The sequence below is a fragment of the Cygnus olor genome, chromosome 4 (genome assembly GCF_009769625.2).
Source record: "Cygnus olor isolate bCygOlo1 chromosome 4, bCygOlo1.pri.v2, whole genome shotgun sequence".
NCBI lineage: Eukaryota > Metazoa > Chordata > Aves > Anseriformes > Anatidae > Cygnus > Cygnus olor.
The window spans coordinates 15604670-15625635 of NC_049172.1; the positions used below are offsets into that span (position 1 = coordinate 15604670).

The following is a 20966-nucleotide window of genomic DNA, read 5'->3' on the forward strand; positions in this document are numbered from 1 at the left end:
ACAGGAAGGTTTGGCACGTTGTCTTCCCCACATACTGCTCAGATCCCTCAGGTCCCCCGGACCTCGGCCTCCACACTTTTTTTCTTTCCCTTGGCTAATATGTTCCCTTGGCTAATCTTTTACGTTCCCGCTCTCTTCCACAAAATGGTTAAGGTTGGAAGGGACCTGTGGAGGTCACCTGGTCCAACCACTGCGCTCAACAAGAGACAACGAGCGCATGTACCCATCTTTTTTTTTTTTTTTGGTTTTCCCTTCCTGCCGTGCGTTTGCTATGGACACCACCACATTGACGGTGACCCTCTCCCCTCTCCCCTCACGCCGCCGAGCGGGGCTCGGCTCCCGCCCCCCGCGGCCGGCGCCTCCTGGGAAGGGAAGGCGGAGCCCCCCGGCCCTCGCCCCGCCTGCCCATGGCCGCCACCGTCGTCGCTCGCCGCGGCCTGGCCGCGGTGCTGGTGCTGGGCCGCCGCCGCCTCCTGCCCTGCCCGTCCCCGCCGCCCGCCCGCCGCCTCCTCCTCAGCGCCGCCGCCGCCTCCCTCCGGCCGCTCCGCGCCGCCGCCCGCCGCTGCAGCCAGGTAGGGGCGGGCGGGAGCGGGCCTAAAATGGCGGCGGCCATGGGTGAAGCGTGGGGGGGGGGGGGCGCCAACCGCCCGGGCTGCCAAGGGTACCGCGGGTGACAGGCGCTCGCCTCTTCCCTTCTTCGATATATTTTTTTTGAAAAGGTGTTTTTGTGGTCAGGTTGTAGGCTCGCCGTCCCAGGAGGGTCAGCTCTCGGAGCAGGACGCGGAGCCAACCAAGGGAGAAAATGAAGACGCCGTGTTCCTCATAAGGGCGCAGGGATTCCCCTTCTCGTGCTCCGAGGAAGATGTGCTTACCTTTTTTGATGGTAAGGAAGAGCATTTACCTGAGTAATGGTTCAGCGTGGTGTTATTGAAGCTAATATCTGATAATTAGTGAAGAAGGAAAACAAAAAACTTACAGACCACTACTCAAAGCAAGATGGGTTTTCAGTTCTGTCACAGCAGTTCACACATAATAAAGCCAATAATCAGCTTCCAGGCTACTGTCAAGTTTCTAGTGATCTTCCAGCAAAGTGTTTCACATTTAATTGAGCACATCTTCCCCTTCTTGGTCTGTGTTTCAGTAATAAAGTTACACTGGTCCACATCTAACTGCTTGACTAAAATACCATTATAGTTGGCTTTCCTCCCCCCTCCTCTCTTTTTAATCAAAAAGTGATGCTTACAGGGTGAAACTTCAGAGTTGCTTGCCAGTGCTGATTGATTAATAGGCTTTTGCTCAGCTTTGTGGAGCTGATCCCCCCATACTGTAATATTAAGATGCATCCCTTCAGTGTAAGTTAGGTGATCAAATCAAGTTTTTAAATGGTTAATAACCTGCTGAACTAAATTCAGTCTCTTTGAATTCCTAGAGAAAGGAACGTAGAACAGGCAGAGCATAAATGACTGAAAGGCGCTATAGCATTTGTTCGAGATTTCAAATACCTCAAAAACAAAGTTTACCAGCAATATGAGGATATTTATTACCCAGTTATACAGCTGTGGATGCTATGGGATGCCAAATCACTTTCTTCTCAGTGAGAAGCATCGCATATTAAAGCGAGTGGTAGAAGTATGAGTCTCTTAACCTGTGCTTCAAGACAGGTGAAGGGCTCCATGCAGAATTTGCTGTTTTAGTCTGGAATCAAAAGACCCCCCGTGTTTGATACAGTTGCGTATGTTTCTGTATCACGTGTTCCCTGATTTCTAGGGTGTAGAATTCGGAACGGTGAGAACGGCATACACTTCCTCTTAAACAGGGATGGGAGACGCAGGGGAGATGCCTTGATTGAGCTGGAGTCAAAAGCAGATGTCCAGAAAGCCTTGGAAAAAAACCTGAGATACATGGGCCCACGCTACGTGAAAGGTGAGTTTGGAACAGAGGTTGAATTGAAGGAAAGACGGTGGAGTGAATAAGAGCTGTGTGAATACCAGAACATGCTTGTGCCAGGGGGACAGTCAGGGACAAAACTAGCGAACAAAGCATCATGGAGTCAAAGCTGCTTGGGCTGGGCAGAAAAAGCAAAGCACCTTGTGGTATGAGGGGCAGAACTGGGGGGACCCTTGGTTGCATGGGGAGAACGGGAATGAAGGTGCATGCATGGAGGGAAATGGTGCCTTAGAAGAAGGTGCCTGCAGAGTGCTACCTTCTGTGTACCATGAAGGAAAACATGTTTTGTGCCTATATTCCTTGCAGTTTTTGAAGTACACGATAGAGATGTAGAGGGCTTACTGCAGAGTCTGCAGAATGAGTCGCAAGCCATCAGTGATGGAGTCGTACTACTCAGAGGCCTCCCATTCAGCTCCACTGAGGATGACATTGCAGATTTTTTCTCAGGTAACTCAAAATAGTTTTTACTCTTGTTTATAAGGTGTTCTGTGCTCCAAGTTCATGCTTGGTCAGGCAGTCATTCCTCTAAAGGAGAGCTACAAGAGCACGTGCAGCCATGAACACCTTAGCAGCGTAACAGGTTGCTATCCCCCTGCAGTTAGAAGGCAACTAAAGCTTTATTGAACAACCTTCAAGATTATCAGCTACCTTTGACTTTCTGCAGGTCTAACCTAGCTTTGGTACTTGCAGCACTCATTTTAGGGGAAAAATAAGTGAAGGGAGTAATCTAGGTTCAATTTACTTCTCCTGGACTGCTACCAGCACATAATTTGCCATAGAGGAAAAAGTATGCCTGTATTACAGATAAAGCACAAGTGAGTGCAGCATGGGGCCTTTCAACAGTATAATCGTAATAGATCACGTATGCCAATGTTTAGAACTCAGCTAATTTTTTTTGTTTGTTTTAAATAATGGCTTGTTCGTGGTTGTGAATAGTTACTGCACAATTTCTCAGCCAATCAGCTTCTGGACAGTATGTTTCCCCCCTGCCCTCAGGGCTGGAACAGGCCAGGTGGCTGCTACATACACTTACTAGGAAAGAAGCCTTCCTGGTGTTTGCAGAGTTTACTTTTTTTAGACAAAAGATTAGACTGTAAAGTAAACCAAAAACACTTGTTCCTCATGTTTCTGCCACTCCAGGTAGGCATGCACACAGTTCTCCAGCATTAAGGCTCATGATAGTCAACATGATGCCAAAAGCAAAGGCTGCTGATAGTAGATTTTTGAACTGATCGCCAGCAGTTAAATAATGTTTAAAATCAATCTAGAGCAGAGCTATCACAGTGAGGTACCTAGGAAAGCATTTTGAAGTTGCTGTTTCTTTGAGAGCTGGTGAGACCATTCCAGAAGGTCAAAAAAAAAAAAAAAAACAATAAAAGACTACAAAACCAACCACAAATGTGGGCTTTCAAAAGTTCACAAGTGTAGGAGCCCAGCCCAGTATGCACTGGTATAATCACTGATGAAGATAGGAGTTGCAGCTCTTGGTCTGTATTGTGGCAGATACAACAACTTAATGGTTTACAGGCTCCCCAGAAAGATACTACGCAATTAAAAAAAAAAAAAAGTTAAGTAAACTAGATTTCGGCTGGATTTTAAAGAGAAAGGAAAAACAGCCCGAATAAGAGAATATTTCAAGAGCATTTGTGCTCTGGACCTCCTTTTGTGTAGAACTTCCATTCATTTGTAGTTTTTGTAGTTACTTGAAGCCTGAAGTGGGTTCGTTATTAGCAATTAAGGCTTCTGTGAAAACTAGCACAAGTCCTATAAACCAGAGTTTTTTTTAAAAAAAAGAGAAAAATAAAGGTATACTTAGGCCAACATGACCAGTTGTTGCAGGACTAGGGGCTACTGGATTAATTTGTCAAAAAACAGAAGTGAAAGGGCACAAGTTTGAGCACAAGTTCCTAACATTGTAAATACTTTTTTTCCTCCTTTAGGTTTGAGGATAACTGACATAGCTTTTGTTTACCGTGGAGAAAGAAAATCAGGAGAAGCTTATGTGCAGTTTGCAGCTCCTGAAATGGCAGCTAAAGCCCTCTTAAAGCATAAGGAATACATGGGGAGTAGGTAGGTGCTTTGCTGGAGTTAACAGAGTAGGGCAACTTGATATGAACCACGTGGTGTGACTTACAGCTTGCCTCTTAGCTTAAGGTATCATACTCGTAGTTTTATTGAAGCATGCGTAGAACCCAGTTTTTAGTATCAAACTCCAGAAGGAATCACAGTAAAATCTTTCTCAGAGTGTGTCATACTGTTTCTTTATGACTTGGAACGTATCCTTTTTTCATACTGTCTTCTGAAGAACTCTGTGTTTCCTAAGCGTTACCTCCTCTGGTGAGGTTTTCTGAGGAGCCTTGACAAAGATGTGGATGAAAACAGAAAGCTTTGTGCGCTGCAGAAGCATGTTCACCGCTTACAGCTTAAGCAAATTTGGGGCTCTGTCAAAGATTGTTCTTTTGAAGTTCTCCTGAAGCCAGTCCCACCCAGGCCCAAATTGGGTGACAGCATTCAGAGTGGGGAAGAGTTACACAGGGGTAGATCCCACCTGCCCAGTCACAAATGCCCAGGGATCCTGCGCCTCCTGCAAGGTTTGCTGTTGCCAAGGCTTCTGTGATGGGGCCCACAATACAGGCAGCCCTTCCCTTCTAGTTCCCAGCACTAAGTACAGTCAGTGTTTCTATGTGGATAGCATGTTGTACAGAGCACAACTCACCGCACCCCTGGCTTGAATCCATTGCCTCGGCTGACTGCGGTCAGGTACCAGCCTCCTTGGTGACAGCATCTGCCTGGGCTGTCCTCCTTCCTCAGCACCTTGCATTTAAGCGCCTTTCTCCAGCGTGCTGAGGCCCCACACTATGTACTTCCCACCTGAGAACTTCCCTTGCCTTAAGCAGAAGTATTTGCAGCTTTTTTTCCCCACCATCCCAAAGTACATTCAAAAAAACCCACTTGTTTTTACCCTGGTTGGCTTTTAGAGTGCTCTCTGATAACTCACTGATTTACTTTTCTGAATGCCAGATTACAAGAAACCTCTCCCAACCTTTTCTTCTCACATACCCTATGAAGGGCTTACTTCCCTTATATTTCTTTACTTCCTGTTTCAAAACTATTTCCTTGTGTTTGTCCCCCCACCCATATTAAAAGAAAACAGCTTCTCTGCAGGTGTGCTCAATAATTCAATAGGTGTGGCAGCTTGACACAATTCCCGACCCTCCAGGAGGGATTAATTAATTCCCAGTCTGCCATTAGGGGTTTTTTTAACCTTTCTTTCTGCATGACTAGCCAAGGAACTGAGTAGTTTCCAAACCTGCTGCCAATTTGCTCTCGTTCTTCCTGGGTCATCACTTTTGTCCAGAAACAGACACTGTGCTGAGCTTGGGCAAGCGGGTGCTGAGCTGTAAGCTCTGTCTGGCTGTACGTGAGGTGACTTCTCTTCCTGAGGCTGCTCTCCTTAGGCAGGGAGGAAGGCCGCCTCACTTGGATGTGCACGTTCTCTTCTCCATCGGATTGTTTCTTCCGTGCTCTGGAAGCCACCTGCTTGGGCGCTGGTAGTTAAACCTGCTTGAGGCCCAGCTGGGTGCTGCCACCAGCTCTAAAAGGTCCTCATAGGAGAGTCTGAACGAGGAGTTCTGGGGTGGGTGGCTAGAGATACACGCTACTACCCTGTTAATGCTTTTATCTGCTTTGGGGTTGAAATTTTTTTTTTTTAATTGGGGCTTTGGAGGGTTTGAGATAAAGCAGTTGGCAGAGGTGTATTGGGGAAAACAGCCTCAAAAGGATGCATGCTACTGCAGGAAAGAGATCGTGGTTTTTGAGTAACGCTGTATTTCTGCAGTAAAACATAGCTTTGGCTTGTAAACCTAGTACTTCTACAAGAATTTTGGGTAAGGCCATAAACTAAAGACCTTGTCCAGAACAAACTGGCTCACACTATGTGGGTTTAGACAGGACGGTGACTCTCATTGAAAGCCCTTTTCAACGCACATAGACATAACTGTACAATTTAAATGAATTCTTCAAGACCTTTGCTTGCCAGCTAAGCCAGAATTGTAACTACATACCATGGCTCTCATACTTAGTTTGTGAGCACAGCTGAGCTGGGAGAACATCCGGAATTAATGGTATTTTCTGAAATCCTTGTGGTCTTTGTGGTGGGCCAAGAAGTGCCATGTAATCTTTTCCTTATAATTTTAGATATATAGAAGTATACATAAGTAGAAAGCAGCAAATGCAAAGGCATGCGCCTTATCACAAGCAGATAGCGACCTTCCCCAGACTGAGAAGGGAGCTTGAATTGATGTCTGAAGGAAGGAGGTTGAGTGACAGTGGAAGCTCCGATGCCAAGAGACAGAACCGTGAGTCGCACCTTGTGGCATGTGTGTTCTTTGAGGCCCCTTTGTTCTACCCTCACTGCTGCTGTGGGCACAGCCCTGTGTGTCTACAGCTTTCAGATGAGGAAGGTGATAATTGCAAATGTTAATGATGTTTTCCCTTGATCCAACAGAACTAGGTAACGAAGAAACAGAAAGCTCCGGGCACTGTTCAGAACCTGGGAGCACCCCATCACCATCACACGTTGTCCACATGAGGGGTTTTCCTACCCAAACTAAAGCCCAAGACATAATAAACGTGAGTAGCGGTAAAAGTACGCATCGAGTTCAGTTGTAACTTCTGCTGTAAAGCTGATCAATCTGTCCAGCTGAAATGACTGAAAATTTTTGCTTTCTCTATGTCAGTCCTCAGTGCTGCGTGGCACTGAGTGTTGGGAAACTTGAACCAACATTGCATTGCTGAGGGACAGTAGAAGGGTTGCGGGCTCCCCCATGTGCCCTGGCCTCATGGGTGCAGTGGTGGTACCTGGGGAAGGTGACAGCTTGCAGGGCTGTGCTGAATGCTCACCAGTGTGAATTGAGCATCCTTTTGTACCCTTAGCTGAATTTCTGCACAACTGACTGCACAGAAATAAATTTCCCGGTCCTTTTAATATCAAATATATTTCATTTTAATAGTGTATGATCACAGAGCGAGTGCACCCGCATTTGATGCCTTTGGTCGTTGTACAGAAGGGTGCTGTGTGAGGCTATTTCCTCCTGTCAGGAGTTACCCTGCCAGGCACGTGCAGAGGGCAGGAGGCCGCACACCATGGGGCAGGTGGGTGCGCATCGGCCTCACCCAGCTGGGAGGGGACTTGAGCTGCTCAAGCGCTCAGTCCCTAGGGTTGGACAAGCTTTGCGAGTAAAAACATGATGGTTTCTGGTAAGAGGTTTTTCTGGTAATGTTTCCCCCCCCCCCCTTCCAGTTTTTTGCTCCACTGAAGCCCACGAGGATCATGGTGGAATACAACTCCCATGGAGACATCACAGGAGAAGCAGATGTGCATTTTGAGAGCCACGACGATGCAGTCACTGCAATGGCAAAGGAGGGGACACAGCTGCGTGAGTAAAGAGGAAGGGGGAACCTACAATGCTGAGACTCCCCCCTCCTCAAGCACTCCTTCTTGTCTAGCTACTTGTAGCATCCTGTGCAACAGGATTGTCTTGGAACTAGAATTCCAAATTACCCTAAAATGTTAAATTGGCTTTCTGGGAGAGAAAAAAAATGCAGCAGCTACAAGTCACTGAACACAAATTACCTCTCATGTTGTTCCCTAGAGTGCGGTACCATTGAATTATTCCTGAATGAACATCCAAAGGCAAAACAGGACTGCTAGTGACAGGGGCAAGATCGCAGCCTTGGTGAGCACATCCTTTTATTCTATTGCTCCTGTTCTACTTCTAGCATGCTTGATATTTTGCATTTCACATAGCTTCCAGGCTAAAACTGAGAGCAAGTGGCTGAGGCCGATCATCACAGCTAATCTGAGGGCAGGCCTCACACCTCACACGCTGGCCCGTGAAGCCGGAATCCCCAGGGATAAATTCGTGTGGCAGAGGGGCAGCAGCTCCTGTCTGAGATCGCAGCCAGCGGTTGCTGCACTATCCTGACACTGCAGCACCACACAGAAACGTGCCATGTTGTAGCTGAGGCCTGCTGGAATGTGCAACAGTGCTTCTTCCCCTACCTTTTTCCTCCTCCCCTTGAAGCTGTCCTGCTTTTCATCTGTTCAAGGTTCTGATGGGGCCATATTCCCTGGCACAGACACCAAGGAGTGGCTAAATATTTTTCTACAGTCACGGTGTTCCATTGGTGCAGGAGCGCCCAGAACCGTTCCTGGCTTTTGTGCTGGGACTTGGTCCCAGCAGAATCAGTTCCCCCTGTGTAAGATCAACTTGAGCACCACGTGAAAGTTACTCACCTCTTGGAGGCTGGCTGTCTCATCTTACCTTTTTGCTGACATCTTCCACCACTGCTGAATTCTACAATTCCATTATTGGTGACCATAATTAAGAATAAGATGCAGTGGTACATTTGAAAAAAAAAGGGACACTAGTAAGCTGCAGTGAGGTAGTGATGGTTTTTATTTCTCTCCCCCACCCCTTTCTTTTTAGGCCTGAGCGAACACATTCCTTGGGTACAAGCATAAGGATTGAGTATGAGTGTCACCGCTCAATTACAAGGACAAACTATAAAATTTAGTTTGGATTTATGTAAAAAGCATGTAATAAACTGTGTTGACATACTGTGGGAAGGTTGTCTGTCCTCAGAGTAGAAAAAGCTGTACTGGAGGAACAGCAAATGTTGCAGGATGGAGCAGTTCTGGTCTCCAGCTGTGTACTGGTGTACAAAGCATTAGTAAAACACCAGTATGGGCCATTAACACCACCCAGGTGATTGAAGATCCCAGTACACAGAATGCAGTAGGTGTGCTGTGTAGTATAGCTAATACCTCGTCCCTCCTGCCATGCTTCTCTCGTTTCTGCGTTGGCATCTGTTACTGGTTTTGAAATACTTTCATACCCACAGCCAAAGCAGAAGGGAAAGCCCATTCAGGACGCAGGATACAGATGAGAAAGTTTTTATTGTTGCATGTAGAACAAAATTAACAACAGAAAAACAGCCTTCTGCTCCGCCCTGTCCAAATGTCCAGGTATGAACCCAAAAATCCAGCATTACCTGAGCAAACATGCCTTTAACATTTGCAGCATCACCAAGTGTAACATCCAGTACTTAAAAGCAGAGCCTTTCACCAAGATAAACCAGGAAGGCAGCGACTGTTGACGCGACTGACAGCCAACTTGGTCATGCTCTGGTCTTTCTGAACGCCAGTTTCTGTTACAGCAGCCGGCGCCATATTTTGAAGGGTTTTCAGCTGCCTCCGTAAAGGGCTGCTTGTTCATAGAGATCTCGTGTAACGATAAAGGACCTGCTCAAGAACTGTCCTGCTTTTTACACGAAGATGATCACAACATTCACTACAAGCAAGCAGAGCAGCAGCCACTCCTGGTGAAGCAGCAGAAAGCTACGTACAGGTCACAAATAAGCTGTGATTCCAGAGCTGCAAAATTGCTCGGACACCCCAGCAATAAAGTCACTTAACAGTAAGTGCCTGGTTTCCAGTTTAATTCTCCAGCACTGAAGTTGCATGGGTCAGACTTTCTCCTGGGGGATGAGTCACTCTAGGTTGGGTGCAGGAATTCGCTATCCCAAGTGTGTACAACGTGTACACAAAGCTACTAACAATAAATTCAGTATCTCGTGCATTACCTGTGGTGTCTCACCCCTTCAAAGCAGTGTTTGCTCACACTTAAATTCTAGGCTTTTCCAATTTCAACGCTATTTACAATTTTTTTTTAACCTACTTTAAGGGATAGCAGCAAGGAAATGCATGTGGTAACTACCACAGGGGGACTAAAGAGCAGATAAGGGGAAAGTTGGAAGTTGCTCCCCTCTGTTTAGTGCTCTATGAAGGGCGCTAAGAGGAGTTGGAGAACTTGGGTGGCTGAACACACTGAGGCCTACAGGGAAGTAGGAAAGGGGAAGTTTTTGGTACAAACTCTAGCACCAAGCACATAAAGAACCTCAACTCTTGATGTGCTTTTTAGTGCAGTTCCAGCCAGTCTAGTGAATGGAGAATCCTCTCTGGGGTGTTAAACCACTACCCCCAATAGAATTTCTACAAAACCAAATACATTTGTCACATATAAATACATCAGTTTTCTACAGATTACAAAACATACTGTGGCCCTAAAGACTGAAGTCTCCCAGTACAGAATAGACCAAATAAACTATGACATACTGCGTGCTTTACGAGGAGGCCACCACTGCTTTTTGAGTAACATGCAATTCCTTTTAACAGCAGCAAAGATAGATGTAGCATGAATCACAAAAACTCTAAACTGTGTTCGGATCAGGATTTCTTATAGGTGCAAAGTACTTTGACTTCATATCACCTTCATTGTGATCTAAAGCAAAACCAGTGAAAGATGAGCTGTATTACAACCACTCTTTCACATGCACAATGGAGAGAAGAGAGGTGCACAGACATGGCCCTAAATCCTCTGTGTAACAGTATTTTGTATTTAAATATTTGTGACTCAAATTCCCCCAGATGCTGTATCAAGATAGGAAGCAGAGTTGCAGCCCTTAGGACTGACCACCATTTTGTGGCCGTGAAGTCACAGTGAGGGTCTCTGGTAGGAAGGTCAGAGATACCTTAAAGCACTTCCCTGCTAGATCAGTGCAGGTGAGCTCTCACATCACACGCGCCTAAAAAAAAAAAACAAACCACCTTAGCCCCCCTCCAAAGTCCCTAAAAAAGGATAATTTCACAGTTTTGTTTGATACTGATTTGCATAGCAAGTGCATGGCTAGAGGACTGAAGAAATTAAGCCAGAAAACTTTTTTTTTGGCGTGTTACCTGGACTCTTTCACCTGGCACTGAAGTAGCACGGTTGAGCCAGATTGTCAAAGGCAGCAAGGAAAGGGGAAATGGTATTTCAAGTGCAGCCAGACATGAGGATTAAAAAATGCTCCTGTTTTGCTTTCAGTGAGCCATTGCTTAGCAGCAGCATGCCCTCACATGACGTGCTCGGGGATGACAACATTCCTGACTTGTATACACAGACACAAGGCTCTTTTTGGGGGTGGGGGCTCTGTTCTCACAGCGTCCTGAGGCTGCTCGGTCACACCTTATGGCTACTCGATGTGAAATTCCCCAAGCAGTTCTCCATGGCACAAGCTCAGGTCTGAGAACTGGCAGATTTTTCTACAGGGAAGGCTCAGACTTCGTTTTAGTCGCAAGAGACTAAACGCCAAAGCTGCTTCCCCCTCTGACCTCCCAAGAACACAGGCAAGCATCTTCTCGTCAAATTCCTCTTGAACAACCCCAGAGACATTGATTAGCTACAACAATTTTTACGGTCACCACTCTCTGCAGCCCGGCTCCTACAAGGGACTGGTTGAATACTGCTGGATGAGTTGCTTGTGACAGGGATTGCAGACGGACTCCGGGTTAATACTGGACGGGAGGGGCAGCTCATTTGCTGAACAGGCTTCGCAGAAGATACCGCCACAGTTCTTGCAGATATTCTGAAACAGGAAGAGAAGAGAAAAATTAAGGGATGCTAAAGACACTTGAGTTTTTTCTCATTAACCTTCAGTCAAATCAAATCCTCTACTGGACTAGAGAAGGATGCTCAAAATTGCACTCTTGCCCCCTCTGAAGACCAGAAGTTTTTCTTGTGCTTATAACATCAGAGGAGAGCAGGTGAGGACTTGTAGTGAAGTGGTACGAGTAATCGGTAACAAACCATTTAAGTTTTGACTCAGTTCAGTCTCAACTTACAGCTAGAGCATTTTGTCATGAGATGGACATTATTATTTTATAGTCAGACAAACATACAGGAATGACAAGTCTTACTTGAAAGCTCCCTGGTCAGATAACCTCGCTGTGTTCCCTAGCCTCCCCCAAAAAAATTTCCAAGGAAATACTAGGAACCATGGTACTGGTTCATCTTCAACCTGGGGTGGAGGTCAGAGCCTTGTGCCGGGAGCTGAAGACTCCTTCCTGCTCTGGTCTGTCCCCAGATCCCCACCAGAGCTTTCTGGTGGGGGTCTTGTTAGGAAAAATAGGGGAAAACACAGCAAAACAACACCTAGCTTGCCATTAAAGTACGTGCAGCAGTACGGCCAGGGTGCCTGCTGCACTGACAGCAGTTGGTATCAGTGCCTTGACTGCTGGCCACAAAGAAGGATAAAAAAGTGACAGTTTGTGGAAAAAAGGCAAGAGAAAAAGGTATAGTGGCTGAAGTGGAGAAGTAACAAGCATTAACACCCTCTTCTCACTTCTGATTGATCCCAGAGAAAATCATCTAGTTAAAAAGGAAATGTGCTGCAAAAGAGAAGGAAAAGCAAACCATGGAGCACAGCGCAAGCTGGGAACCCTCAAGTGGCCACTGTCTAACAACTACATCTTATGGGTCAAATACACATCAGAAAAAGGTTAATTTCTTTGTCCCAGGTCACTAGTAGGAAATCTGCGCTACTTGAAGAGATAAATCGGAGGAAATGCACATTCACCACATGGCCGAGGTGACAATACCAGCCCTCAGTTACCTTTTTCTTGTTTCGGCTGCTTTCTTCCTGGCAGAGCTGGCAGATCTGGGCGTTTCCAGGTCCTGATGGCTGTTCCTAAACCCGTGATGAAACCCAAGACATTTTGCTTTACTTGGGCCCTGTAGTAGACCCCTGCAGCTGATCCTTATTTTAAAACAGGGATGAAGATTTCACACTGTTGCGTTTTTAGCCCCTCTCAATTCACAACCCACCAGGCAGCCATGCTGGACCAATGTGCATTTATCTGCAGGACAGTTGCCCTGGCTACACCACGGCTCTGGCTGTGCTTTGCCGGGCACTCAGGAGAAAGAACAGGCTCTGGTCAATTTGACGTGCACAGAAGCAACCAACCAAACAGAAAAACAAATAACCCTTCCCTCTAGCCTACACAGGAACTGGCAAAACCCTAACCCAGACCAAGGACTGCCATTTTCACAAATACTAAATTATTCTTTCGTTGTTCTTTTTAAAGACACCGACCTAGGAAAGGAACCATAAAAGAGGTTAATATAGTTTTTGCTGAAAAGGCAAAATGAACACACGTAAATGTAGCACCAACAACTAAAAGCCTTCCTACTGAAATAAGCAGCACTTTTCCACTAGGGAACCAGATTGTTGCTACACGCTCTACAAACATAAATCCTCACAAAGGCAAAAAACCCAAAGCACAAACTCCAGGGTATTTGGTCCAAGGAAAATACTGCAGTAACCCAGGAGCTCCCTCAGCACACTTGCTGTTCGGTATTTCAATGCTAGAGAAGGAATCACCAACCTGCTCTTCCTGCGTATCACTCTGCAACCTACAAGAGAAAAACATCATCACTTTGAGCCAGCACTTCAGTCGCTGCTACTGTTGAGAAAAACATAGAATCAGAATCATAGAATATCCCGAGTTGGAAGGGACCCATAAGGATCATCGAGTCCAACTCCTGGCACCACACGGGTCTACCCAAAATTTTAGACCATGTGACTAAGTGCACAGTCCAATCGCTTCTTAAATTCAGACAGGCTTGGTGCAGTGACTAACATCTGGACAATCAGAGGATTCCTCCATCCTGTTATTAACATCCCACCCACAGTGATTTCTGGTTTTGTTTCTTCAAAACCACACTGCCAAGTCTGCTCACACGAGAGCTGAGGCATTCATAAACTTCATCAAACAGAGAAGCAAAGAGGCAGCATGTCACTGGTGTTGTAGAATAAACGTTAGACATGCAGCACGCTCCTTGCTAAATGGAAAAACTTATAAAATGACTCCTGAAAAGCAGAAAAAAGGGAGCCCAAACGCGGAAGAACAGTTTAGACAGTATACACATAGTTCAAAATTAACATTAAACTTATTGTTGCAAAATGATTGATCCCCCAGATCTGTGAACAGGCAATGATAACATTATATTAAAAAGCCTTCCAGACAAATTGGCAGACCGATGCTAATATTGCTAATGTGCTCAAGGTGAAACAGGGGCAAAAAGCATCAGAGGCCTGGAAGGTTTTAATATCCAGTAAAGAAGATTTGAATAGAGCTTATGCTGTTTTTAAGACAATACTTTTCCAATCGCCTTTATATTAGCATTCAGCGCACCGTGTCAGAGCACTGTGTATTTCCACTCACTTTCAGAGAGTTATTTCAGAGAGTTATTCAGAGAAAAGGCTGTTACCATCTCTGAGCAACGTCCTCATTACAGAGCTCTTCCCTATCAGTTTTTAAAACTTACATTTAAACCTAAATCTTAAGCTTAACTTTCAAGGGCTAAACAAACCCTGTGACAACAATCCTCATTAATATTCTGTTTAGAAACATGCTACCTGAAGTACTTTTTTTTTTTTTTTTTTAAATATGGCCATTTAAATATGGACATTCTTGAATCACCACTATTTTAAGTTCTTCTCAAACAGCTTCTATTTTCATCCAGAAGCCACTATTTATTAACTGCAGGTGTCACAGGTTCACCAACTCTTCTCCTGTCCCCCACCAACAAAAGATACCTTCTTTGGACTCTAGCATCAAAGGTCCAGCTCTGTGCCAGATTTGGTTTATGAGGCTTCATTAAATATGAAAAATTAGGAAACACTAGATTTATATAGAAACAAGTTCAAAGGTAAATAGGAGAGAGAGAGAGTGCTTTTCGCATCCAGAAACCTTGATGGCAAGCAGTAGAACCTGCTTCTTCCCTTTGACGGGAATTAGGGAAAGAGAAGGCAAAAATGAGATTTCTTCCATACTTGTATGTCAGGACACTGTTTTCCTCTCTCAGAGGCTGTTTCAGTTTCGCATTTTCTTCCTGGATTTTGAGCTTCCCATCCTGCCAAAAGGAAACATTTATCCGTCAGTCAAACCATGTTAACAGCTCCCACTTCACCTCTGCCACACTGCAAAAGGAGACTTTACACTGATACTTAGGGAACACTGATCTCACTGCCCCACTCTTGACATGAAGGTGTGTTTGGACACTCGAAAACATACAATCACCAGTCCACCCTAAGAGCAACTCTGCATGCTTTTCTTTTGCTATGAACACAGTTGATTTCACATTTCAGAGCTGGACTCTTAAAGATGTCCAATGGTATCCTTTTACTAAAGGACAAGAAATTTTGGCCACTTTATTTTTATTTTTTTTAATTCTCCTGTACAGCAGAGGTTGAAAAGGTAAATAGGCTCTACAGGCTTTTTGAGAACTGATCAGGGTGACAAATCTTCTCAACCAGTAAAGAAAAATCCCCTCCTACTCCCTATCTGATAACTGGGTCATAGCCTGAGCCATATATGTACGGAACAACTCTTTGAAACGTGACTGTCAGAATTCGCCTGCTCACTATATAGCAAGTGCTGGCAGAATCACCCACGCATGCATGGCTCTCAAGTTGCAGCCATCATTGCAGTGGAGCCCTTAAATTCCTGAAAATGCAAACTTCCATTAGACCGGGAACCACCGACAAGTTTTGTGGCAAAAGAAATCCATTCTGAAACGTGTTCGGTTTTTTCCCCCCCTCCAAATTGGCCCATTTGCTCTTAGCAGGAGCACCCTACTGAGGCTTGCTGAGTAAAGGAGGCTAACCACAGGCCACCACCCGTTCTCACACCCAGTGACAAGCTGGCACACAAGCAGTAAAGAAAAGCAACAATTCTGCCTTCCAGATAGCTAGCCAACTTCTGCTTAGGAGGTTAGACTGTCCCATTTTGGTCTGTTTTTACTGGCCAACAGCATTGCACTTAGATCTCAATTCTTTCTGCTGAATTATAGCTGTTCCACTAGAGCAACATGACATTTTGATAAATGAATCGTGATGCATAAGTAACTTTGCAGGAATTGTGTGTAATATCAGGGAAAAAAAGAGGAAGCTTAAAGCAACCCAGGGGAGCCCAGTGAAGGCAACTCTCAAGTGCAGCAACCCACGCATGAATTTCAGAAACCACCTCTTTTTTCACAGTTCTCATATTTATGAGTTTTGCTCTCCAAAACAACTGCCAATTTCCAGCAAGAGAGCCCGTTTTGTTTTATAGAAAAACCTGTAGAGCAGATTTTCACTTTCAAAGGCAAATTACTTCTAAAAAGGGAGTTTCACTCGGGGACTATCAGTTTTACTCTGGAGATTAACATTGCATTTTACTTTAAAAAACACTGAATTCACTAACGCACAGCACTGAAAGAACACTGAAAGTGATTTGTGATTCCCTTAAAAGATAATTTTGTTTTCCAAGTTGTACTATTTTTCAGGAGAATTTCCCTTATTATGATGCAAAAAAGTAGAGTGAGCAAGCTTGCTTTTCACTACATGTAACGCATACAGCATCTCTCCTGCTGTATTACATTTGGTTTTCATAAACTATTGAAGGAAATCATAATCACTCTCAAGATTTTGTCAGGTACCCAGCCTGGAAGAGCAATTCTGTGTTCTGCAATTCAATGTAACGTGTAAAATCCTTCTTTTGAGTCTCAACCAAATAAAATGCCTATTTACCACGTGCAAGAAGTGTTCCAAAGCTTACCTTGTTGTGAGACATTACCAATACTTATTTATTGCCTAATAAAGCTTCAGAAAAGAGAATGAGCATAATGAAACCTTATTTCAAATTTAATCCAAGAGGAAAAAATAAGTCATGTTACCTACCGGTTTTAACAAATTCTTTGGGACTTTTTTGTTTCCTTGGCCGCTTTGGTGATTCTGTGACCATCTGTCTCTTTCTCGCTTCAGTTCCAGTTCAAGGTGGCTCCTGCAATATCACGGTGGAATTATGAATAAAGGCTATGGTTTTATAACACTCAATATCAAGAGCCGTTACATGATAAAAACTAATTAACTCTCTTTATCCTAAAGCAATTGAAGCCCAATTCCAGAGCTAAAAACTGCCTCTCAGTAAAAGGCTGTTTCACATGTGTGAAGCCACAACAGGCGAGGATGGAGAATCTAAATGTTCTTCATGTAATTCTAGCACAAATTTGCCGGAAATAAGCCTGTTGACTATGTCTGCAAGTCCTTAAAAAATACCAATCTATTCATTCATTCTAGCACTGTTCATCAGTGCCCTGTTCAAGACATTCTTCAGCAGATGACCTGCTACATGACAGGCTGTGAAACCCAAGGCAATATCCTCAACCACTTCTCAAAGCCATCCGGACATGAAGGATAGAATCCTCCTCCCTCTGAGCTGTGGCAATCCTTGAAGCCCTTGTGTAGACTTGAACAGGAGAAACGAGCCCCTGGGCTGAAAGCAGGCCATGAGTGTTGTTTTAGAGCCTGCAGTTACCTCACTGGCCTAGCCTTATCGGTAACCACGGGGTGACGCACACTCCCTCGAGACTGCTAAGCAGCCAGGCCGCTGCTCTGCACTGCAACCCCGCCGAGGCTTTTGTGTCACCTCATGCGGGGTGTGCTGCGGTACATCGAGCCAGAGGGAACAAAGGCGAGGCTGAGTGCAGCACATTTGTATTCGGGACGACAGCTGATCAGCGGGTCAAGGACAGATGAGCAAGCACATCTGAGGTCCCTGATACAGCCTGAAGAAAAGCACAACTCCAAATCCAGCCGTGGGTCACACACCCCTTACTCTGGGGCACCAGAAAACTCCACAACCGCGGCCTGCCAGCACACAGCAGCAACAAAGCTGTTGGAGCGCACAGAACTGGGGACTGAAGCACCAGAAATCCCATTTTCTGAAATCTTTACAAGTTAATTGGACAGTAATACGGTAGCTACAGTGAAGAACAACTCCTGCTCCAAAAGCAAAGGCTAGAAATTGAATAACGTACATGCTGGTAAACACATTGGCAGGATTTGTACTACAAAACACTCATAATCCTCAGTTCTGTTAAGAAAAAAATATGTCTGTTATTAACCTCACCAGTCTCAATGCTCAAACAGCTTCTTTTAAATAACTTATTTGACTGCGTCCTCATTAATTACAAAGCCTAACTGAAATGAGTAAAGCTGGTGGAAACTTAAATCCAGAAACGAATCCTTATCCATGTGGACATTCAAAAACAAACCACGCAGGGGAAATCTTGCTTACAATTTGATTAACACAAAATTCCTCATTTCCTCTCAAAAGGACACAATTCAAGCAAGACTACCTGCTACCCTCACTTAAATCTATCAGTACAGCCTCCTGGTAAAGGAGGCACCATTTTCAATGGCATCATTTTCATACTGCCGCCTCGATTTAGCATGAGCAATACTGTATTCAGAAAGGGGTGGATTGATGCCAAAATGTACCAGTTTGAAAACATCCTCCCCAGATGCTACGCTAATTCAGTTAAACTGACTTAGTGTGAATTGCATGTGCGAAGATATATTCCCTGCATATACCTAATAATATCACTGAACTCGCCCACGCACACCTGGGACTAGCACAAGTTTCTGATAAAAGCCATTTGCCGGCTTTGTGGGCAGCCTTGGTAACTTTTTGAAATAGGAAACAAAAGAAGCCGTGCCACGATTAGGGATGAAAAAATCCACCCAGCAGTGCTTCCACACCATTCACTCCAGTGACCTTGCTGCAGAAGAGAGGAAGCGTCATGGCTGCAGATAGAAAGATGCTCTGCTATTTTAACATAAGAGGATTTCTCTGTTTCCCTCTTGTTGGTAAACTGATGACACTGCAGGGGGGAAAGCTGACAGCTCTCGTTAAGTTTTCTGTATTTGGCTTCCAGCTTTTTAGTTGTCACCCAGCAAAACTGAGACCCCTGCCAGAGTGGTTCCAAAGAATGTTTATCAATATGGTGATAGTCGCTTTATATGAATATATATATATAAACACATGTGATGGCATGGTTTCAACTAGAAAAATCATAGCACTTTTGTCGGACTGATCGTCAAGATCGCTTCCCTTGCTCCCTCCCTTGCTCCTTAACTCTTCCATGATAGCTCTAGGCAAAGGCATCTTTGAGCTACATCTCTGACTATGAGCAGCAAATTGTTTGCTTTTCTTGCTTGCTTCAGGTTCCCTTTAGGTTCCAGGTTATGCTGCTACAAGTGAGAAGTCTAGTGTAATGCTAGATTTTGGAGAGGTCTATGTGGGTGTCAGAGGCCTGACTGCACATTGAAGCATACAACCAACTAACTCAAGCTCCCTAGAGCAGGCTAACCTGCAACAGGATCTTGGTGCACATCAAGGATCGACCAAGCTTCCCAAACACGTTTTGTACTTTGCAGTGATCTCCATCCTCCTACCTCACTAGCACTGCCAGTTCCCAAAAGAGATGGTTCTGGGCAGATGCTCAAAGTGCAGAAAGCATCCATGGAAATTTCTGTATTCAAAAAGAATATCCTGACTTTTCATTTCCACCCAAGAGATGTTCTGCAGCCTGTTTCTGAAATTTCATCACCACAAAGATTTGTACTTTTGCTTGTGGGTTCTGCTGACCACTCAGGTTTTTTTGCATTTCCTTCCAATCACATTTTCGACACTTTAACTTTAAAGATACCCATGTTAAAAGCCTTGCTGTCTCACAAAGCATTTCACCTCCCCACTGTTAATCTCACCTGGAATCAAAAACACCTCTTGTCTCTCCGCCTGCAGTCCCTTCCTCCTTTTAGAACTGCCCTGCCTGCTTTTGTCTAGACACAGTAAGAACAACCCAGAAAATAAATTAGAAAAGGATCTCTTCACCGCTGCCTGGAGAGCTCTTCCACTTCTAGCTGGAGGCTGTTGATTTTGTCCCCAAACTCCTGCTTGAAGAGACGGTTGTCCTGCTGGGCCAACTGACGGTCCTTCTCTGCCTGTCGCAATCTGGATTTGAGCCACATGAACTTGTGATAAAAAACAAAAGCCATGGTGGGGAGGAAGACCGAGTTTAAACAACAAATTAAAAAAACCCAGTGAAAAGGTAAAGCCAAAAAAAGGGATGGTAAAAGCAATGGGAAGGAGGGAAATGTTTTAAAGAAAAGCAAAATGTAGGTGAACCAGGCAGAAGCGCTGATTTTCAATTTTTTTTATTCTATTACTACAGTTTACAGCCATTAGATGAAAAACATAAAACATCACTTTTATCCAGATTCAAAGCAAACCTCAAGTACACAGAATTTTAAGTCAAATTTGATTTTAATGTATGTTACAACTCAGCTTTATGCATGTAACTGGAACTTGCAACATAGGTTAGCTACTATATTTAGAATTAGTGCATTTTCCTGGTTTCTTCCACAGACTGTCACACTGACTCAAGTACCCAGGCATTAGTACACCAAAGCATCTCTGCTTCGGGCCTGACATCAGAAATTGCCAGATGTGTAATTGTCTGATTTTAACACTGTTGTGACAGCAAACAAAACCAGCCCAATCCCCTATTCCTACAGAAGAAATTTGAGGAGAGGCAGGGGCATTAATAGTTCTAACTCGCTACTCGGATACACCTTGATGAAAGCTTTTACCATTTTTTTGCCCCCCACAGGTAGTTAAAATGTATTTCTAGTAAAAGATTACTGAAGGTTAAGTTTATACTTTCAAGCATGTGACTTCGCTTAAAGATTGAGACCTGGTCTCCACGTCTGCTTGTGTGCAGGAGTCCATTGAACAAGCTAAGCAGTGGTACACACTTGTGCACAGGAGGACTAGGCTGAGCCTCACGGATTTTTACATGTACCTAGCGAGAGTCGATAGATATTTTTTCCCAGTTGTATTTCAGTCACATCTGCCTCCTGCTGCCCCACGGAGCGCTATCCAACAGCACAAAGGGGGAACTGGCACCAAAGAATTTTTACAACCATCTCACCAGAGCAAAAAAACCCTTATTTGACTCAAACCTCCCAAACATCATTTTCTTGAGAGAAAAACATCTCTAGGAGCACTTATAAGGTAAAGGCTGTAAAGGGCCAGCATATTGAACTTCTGTGGCCACAGGGAAGAGGATATTAATTTATAATAGTCCAAGGTACAGTTGCTTACAGTTTTGCACTAGGATGTTACAATGACAATTATTTTTCCTATCCGGAGATGTTTCCAAGCTTTAGCTGTTCTTTCACTAGCAAATTCCATGTTTGTATTGAGCAACAGAAACTTAGAAGCAAATGAAAGAAGTGTAACAGTA

The 20966-nt window shown here is 44.5% G+C and overlaps 2 protein-coding genes and 1 long non-coding RNA gene across 12 annotated transcripts in view; 2 read left to right on the forward strand and 1 right to left on the reverse strand.

Moving 5' to 3' along the window:
* Window positions 1–372: 372 nt before the first annotated feature.
* On the forward strand, window positions 373–9430 carry GRSF1 (G-rich RNA sequence binding factor 1). Of its 5 annotated transcripts, none has more exons than XM_040555525.1 (10): window positions 373–572; window positions 736–883; window positions 1768–1923; window positions 2254–2394; window positions 3888–4017; window positions 6145–6305; window positions 6455–6579; window positions 7250–7385; window positions 7602–7685; window positions 8439–9430. In XM_040555525.1, the coding sequence occupies exons 1-9, from the start codon at window positions 408–410 to the stop codon at window positions 7658–7660; spliced, it is 1221 nt and encodes a 406-aa protein (XP_040411459.1). In that variant the 5' UTR covers window positions 373–407; the 3' UTR covers window positions 7661–7685; window positions 8439–9430. The 5 variants fall into 5 exon arrangements, with proteins under 5 accessions (XP_040411459.1, XP_040411460.1, XP_040411462.1 ...); XM_040555526.1 differs by having other exon boundaries at window positions 383–572; window positions 9169–9430; XM_040555528.1 differs by having other exon boundaries at window positions 393–572; window positions 8854–9430.
* The window catches only part of RUFY3 (RUN and FYVE domain containing 3), a 55965-nt gene continuing 43890 nt past the window's right edge, over window positions 8892–20966 (reverse strand). For 4 of the 6 annotated variants that reach the window (XM_040555516.1, XM_040555523.1, XM_040555520.1 and 1 more), the window contains 6 exons: window positions 19553–19672; window positions 16555–16657; window positions 14668–14747; window positions 13217–13244; window positions 12445–12519; window positions 8892–11418 (listed from right to left, as the gene is read on the reverse strand). In XM_040555516.1, coding sequence (XP_040411450.1) covers window positions 11275–11418; window positions 12445–12519; window positions 13217–13244; window positions 14668–14747; window positions 16555–16657; window positions 19553–19672 — 550 coding nt within the window. In that variant the 3' untranslated portion in view covers window positions 8892–11274. Of the gene's footprint in view, window positions 11419–12444; window positions 12520–13216; window positions 13245–14388; window positions 14748–16554; window positions 16658–19552; window positions 19693–20966 lie in introns of those variants that run through there. The other 2 variants (XM_040555521.1, XR_005819391.1) reach the window with 2 other exon arrangements.
* Window positions 12446–14632, forward strand: LOC121069381. Its single transcript, XR_005819392.1, has 2 exons — window positions 12446–13750; window positions 14090–14632. It is a non-coding gene; the product is annotated as an uncharacterized LOC121069381 (long non-coding RNA).